The sequence below is a fragment of the Aplysia californica genome, unplaced genomic scaffold (assembly GCF_000002075.1).
Source record: "Aplysia californica isolate F4 #8 unplaced genomic scaffold, AplCal3.0 scaffold00610, whole genome shotgun sequence".
Taxonomy (NCBI): domain Eukaryota; kingdom Metazoa; phylum Mollusca; class Gastropoda; order Aplysiida; family Aplysiidae; genus Aplysia; species Aplysia californica.
In genome coordinates this window covers 168,623-174,296 of record NW_004797880.1, presented here as the reverse complement: position 1 = coordinate 174,296, position 5,674 = coordinate 168,623, and the positions used below count along the sequence as shown (strand labels likewise).

The 5,674-nt window shown below is 41.3% G+C and overlaps 1 protein-coding gene across 1 annotated transcript in view; it reads right to left on the bottom strand.

Moving 5' to 3' along the window:
* Positions 1-5,674, bottom strand: part of LOC101860525 (protein draper) — a 24,103-nt gene that overhangs the window by 17,427 nt on the left and 1,002 nt on the right. Inside the window, exon 2 of the mRNA XM_005107514.3 lies at positions 277-1,019. Within this exon, the coding sequence (XP_005107571.2) occupies positions 277-881 (605 nt within the window). The 5' untranslated portion in view covers positions 882-1,019. The remainder of the gene's footprint in view (positions 1-276; positions 1,020-5,674) is intronic.

The following is a 5,674-nucleotide window of genomic DNA, read 5'->3' as shown; positions in this document are numbered from 1 at the left end:
GATGATGATGATGATGATGATGATGATGATGATGATGATGATGATGATGATGAGGATGATGATGATGAGGATGATTATTTTAAATCGTGTTCCTGACGAAGCCCTTTACAGGGCGAAACGTTGAACTTGTATTAAATTTGAAAAATCTAGTAAGTCTCAACCCCTTTTTTATTCCCTGCTACCTACAATGATGATGATGATGATGATGATGATGATGATGATGATGATGATGATGATGATGATGATGATGACGATGATGATGATGATGATACTTACTCAAACTTCTTGCAGGGATACCTAAGACAACTGTCGCCCTCTACAAGTTCCACACACGGCAGATCACATCTACCGTTCTTGCACAAAGGCCTCTCTGCCCCAGGACACAAACATAGCGTGCACTTGGCATTCTGGTATTTCTTCTCAGAGTCTGTAAGCTGACATAGCCCACGTACGGAGTTGGTCTTCCAGCTGTGGCATTTACCAGTTCGCACGATCCCGTTGTTCATGAAAATGCATTTATGGTCAGATGTTGACTTTGGTTCCCCATGTCCCCACGGAAATGGTTTCTTTGATGGCACTTTAAAACCCGCGTACCAGCGGAGAATGTTGTTGTTCCCGAAGGCTCTGCCACCCATTATGAACGTATCAGATATGTTTCTCATCCAGCTCATTCGCTCTTTTGGATTCTTTGTCCAACTGCTGAAATCTGCCATGTTGCCTCCGAGCTCAGCGCACCGTTCATGGGCGTCCCAAAAGGATATGACGTAGTCAGTCTTTGCAAAGAAGACCCGCCTCTCCAATTGGCTGCATTTTCTGGCCCTGGACGCAGGGACCGATAGCGAGGTGAGGGTAATAGCGACTGCAAGGAATACCTCAGCCATATCTCGTGGAGCTGTCAAAGATATCGAGCAATGACTATTCAAGAAACTAATTCATTAATGCTTCCCCACTGTTGCTCTGGAATAACACATGGGAACCTTTTTGAACGAGAATCTTGTGGCCCTGTCAGTTCTGGGTTTCTGAAAAGGCAAAAGCGTTAACACTGTTAGCCTTTTCCCCCGCTCATGGTTTGCTCTTCGTCATTTTCTTTTCTTTAGGGGGCGGGGGGATAATTCTGGTAAGAGTTTTACGACACTTGCAGCACAAATTGGTTGTATATTATGTGCCGAAGATTAGATGTGTGAGTACTAGAGATCAGTATATCAGCGTACAAAGAAAAGAAGGATGAGAGATAAGGCTGGCGAGGTTGTTTTTTTTGGGGGGGGGGGGTTGGGGGGGTATTAAGAGTTTTACGACACTTGCAAAACAAATTGTGAGGCAGCGTGGTAGAATCAGGCTCTCGTCAATTTTTAGGCATGTAGAGTTATTGGTATCATCTTAAAGCTTGTTCACTTGTCCTTATTTTGATGAATTAAGTATCCCTTTATCTTGAATATAAGTTGAAATATTTACGAAAGAAGGAGGTGGGGGTCACCAGTTTTCAGAAGTAAAATTAGTGACACAATGACCGCTAAAGGTTAGTTAGTTCCTTAGCTTAAGAGTCCGTGGTAACTGAAAATTTACATTTTCTGTGTCTTTGATCAACGTTTTTCCGAAAAATCTTTAATGGGCATGAAAGGTGTTGAGCCAAAAAACAAAAATTTAATAAAAATTCACAAACCTGCGGAAAAATGCAAGTTTCTTCATTTTGATTATTTTGACGAGAGCCTGATTCCACCACGCTGCCTCACAATTGGTCATAACGGTGCCAAAGATTAGAGGCGTTCGAGCTAAAGATCAGGATACACAGAAAAGAAGGAGAGATTTAGATGACAGATCTTTGATAGGAAAGAAGGAGCAAACCACATCAGAGCAGTCGCTAATCACCTATTTGCTGTCCGTTCAGCATATTGTGTATGTTATTGGAAAGTAAAATTAGGCACAAGCTATTGTTTGGGAAAAACGACCTATTCGACACTCAGTTTGAACCAGAGTCTATTGCTCCAAAGCTCAGAAAAAAAAATGCCAACCGAGCGTTACTTTTCTTGTTTTGTTTGAGTTGTCAGTAAAGAGAAGCACGTCAACACGCCAACGATGATTTAGATCAGGGCAAACACAAAACAGACAGACAGATACAACAGACGGAAAGTTAAGATACAGAAGCCTACCTACCAGTAGCGCCCACCAACCACCTCCAACCAACCCGTGAAAACCAACATACATGTATTATTTCTCCACTCTACTTTTGGTTTTAAATTTTAAAACGCACCACATGACGTTCGAAGGCTGTTTTTGAAACTAAAACACGTGGCACAATAGTAGAAGTAAATTGTTGGAAAGAAAGAAAGCAGTGAGCAGTGAGAATATCATTTACAGAGATCAATTTCTCCATCTTCTGCCTCTCACCTTTTTCCAATTTGGAAAAAAACCTACCCCCCCACCTTTTATTTTCATAGCGTATACTCGCACTGTCTCAAAGCAATAGCACCTCCAAGCATTATAATTGTGATATTTTAAGAATGCCATAAGTATGTAAACTGAAGTCATAGGGCAGATCAAAAGTAGAGCACTTAACATCTCGTTTGCTTGTGAACGTTTTACTCCTCAAACGAAGCAGTTTAGACTATATTGAAGGCGAGCTGCTTCGAACCTTACTGAAAGAGCAATCTGGGTTCGTGGGAAACAGCATCCCAGCAAGACAAACGGAGATAATCAATAACCTCCCCCCCCCCCCCCCATAAAACAAAGATTGTACATAACAAGACAGTTCACTCGGGTAAAAAATGTTTGCGGAAGTCCGTGCATTGATTACGATGTCGCTGCAGTCTTTGTTTTGAAGCTCTCTTTTGTTTCTCCAGAAAAAGAATAGGAATAGCACCCCCTTGCGCATCAGCTATTCCGGTTCGCTCAGTGCGGAGTTTTTGGGCTTATTTTATTTTAATGACCGCTTGTCTCTCATTCTAAAGCCAAATTAAAAGAAGAAAAATCTCCCCTTCAACCTGAAGAGGAATTTTGTCAGCGTAACCATTTAAAAAATACGCTGTTCCGAAATTTTAATTAAAATCTACACAAAAATTGGTATTATTGCAGAATTGGACTCAACTTATTATGACTACTTTGTTAATGTTTTTTTGGGTAAGTTTTAGGATGCGTTATAAACGAATAAGACATTCAAAACTATCGCAAACAGGGGCGAAGGCTGACTTGTTCGACTGGGTAATCAAAGTGAAACGGGACCAGATATGGCCTGTGGACATCACACAAGAATCTTACTCGAGGCGGCGACTCTGAGTTGTGAATGAAAACAAATCCGGAATGCATATTGTATGTTCAACCGCCAAAATAATCGAGAAAGTATCTTATTAAATATCAATTCCAACTAAAATTTAATTTAACTTTAGATGTGAATACACAAACACAAAGCAAAGAAGTAGAGATGTCAGTACTAGATCTATATGTTATAGATCTACCAGTGAATTTAACTCTTTGGTATAACATGACAATTATCATTTTTTAAATTTCACATTTGGCTGTTTTTGTCTAGCCTTTCGCGGCCAGGAGCTGGAGTCATAATCGAGGTCTTGATGTGATTATAGGACGGTAAAAAGTCGAGGAAAAAAAACAAGCACTTGCAGCAGGCAAGAGATTATTAGGAGTTAGTTCCCCTCACATTTGTGAGGTAGACTCGACCAGTGTTAGTTAGCTTACATAATCAGGGCTTGTGATTGCTTATAACTGTGGCCCCAAAGGGGTGAACAGGGTATATGTGGCAATGAAACAGTTTTGACTGCTATGCTCGTGATCCCTTCAACTCTATTGGTAGACTCTTCCAGCCTCACTTTAAGCTTACTTAATCAAAGCTTGCGACTGCTTATGGAGTGGCCCGAGAGGAGTGAGCAGGCTATTTCTGTGGCTGTGAAACCGTTTTGAATGTTAGGCATACTGTTCATTGTTGTTTATGAACGTCTTTTTACATTTAATTTATGAGGTTTACGTTTATGGTGAATTTGACAGCGACAATGTTTCAAAATTAGGGAGGGAAGCAGTGATTACAATGACAATGACAATGACGACAATGACAATCTTTATTCATCTCGCATGGAGAAATTAGTCTTGGTCGTTAACAATGGCAGTAGACGTTACAAAAGTTAGACTTAAAGGTGCACTCACGCAAACGCACAACAAGATAGGACATTAGGCCAAGTAAATACATGTCTCACGGGCTGGGACAACCCGCTCCGTAAAACATTCATTCTCTCTCTCTCTCTCTCTCTCTCTCTCTCTCTCTCTCTCTCTCTCTCTCTGTTTCATTTGTAGCACTGTGTGTTCGGTAACCTCACTGCAGTTGGTACGAATGAATTTCTATATCTGTCTGTTCTTGCTTTTTTGGAAATGTATCGTTTACTGCGGGTCGATAGTTGAAATTCCGATGTCAGTGGGTTGCTATGGTCCTTAAGCATTATTTCCGCCTTTTTTAGAAAGTTTGTCTTGGGCAGATATTCAAAGTTACTTTATTTATTAAAGTTATTTGATTATATAGACGCTTCGCCACTGATCGCAAAAGTCCCGTTTGCGAGATATTGATACCTATATTGTATGTATATTTTCACGAACTTGGCGTACTGATACAGTGGTGAAAGAGTGATGTGATTGCACGGCGAGTCACATGTCACAGACTATGTGCACGCGCCATCTAACCATTTTGAATGCGCACGCGCACGCGACTTTTAACCGTTTTGCATATTAATTAATGCGCATACAAATTTCACTGTGCCTACTGTCTGCTGCGCTTTGCTTACATCATTAGACCTAATACCTCTCTCTGTTTGACATCTTCTCGTCAAAACGTCATTCTCGCGCCGCTCGTCGTTAGGGTTGGTTCGGTTAGATCTCTGTCATGTCATGGATTCGTGCCAGTCGTGCACCTTCAATTATTTCTCAGCCATCTCAAGATTCTACGAAGACCACCAGAAAAGCCGTGATATTTTACGTTTGCATGGTGTTTTGCCGAAGTAGGTAGTGTGCCCGAAGTGTAATATGCAGTGCTTATTTCTTGAGGATAAGTGTGTATGGCGCTGCAGGAACAGTTTCATGATTCCTAAGACAAAAAAAAGAGGAGGCATTGTAGTTTCAGTGTTTCCGACAAGGGTTCTTTCTTAAATAATTGCTCTATTCCTGCGTGGAAAATAGAGTTATTTGTCAGTCATTTTCTCAGTCGTTCGTGGGACCACAAAAATGTGCCAGAATGTTTTGGTCTTTCGGCCCATTCTACTGTGGACTGGCGAGTCTTTTTTGTAGGGGGGTGACAGAGGAGTGGTTGAACAATCAGAAGCCCATAGGTGGTAGTGCTGTGTGGAAGTAGAGATCGACGAGACACTAATTGTGAGGAGAAATTACAAGCGGGTCGTGTCTTGAACCAGATTTGGCTTTTTGGAAGCATTGAGCGTGTGTCAACGCGAAGTTTTGTGGTCGCTTTGACCGGAGAAGACGATAGACGTGACAAGAATACTTTGATTCTTATTATTAAAAAATGCACTGTGCCTGGGTCTATTATTTACAGTAGTGATTCTTGGGGAGCCTACAGAGACGTCGGAGAACTTTCTTACACGCATTATGCCATAAACCATTCAAAAAACTTTGTGGACCAAGGGAACACACACACACACACACACACACACACACACACACACACACA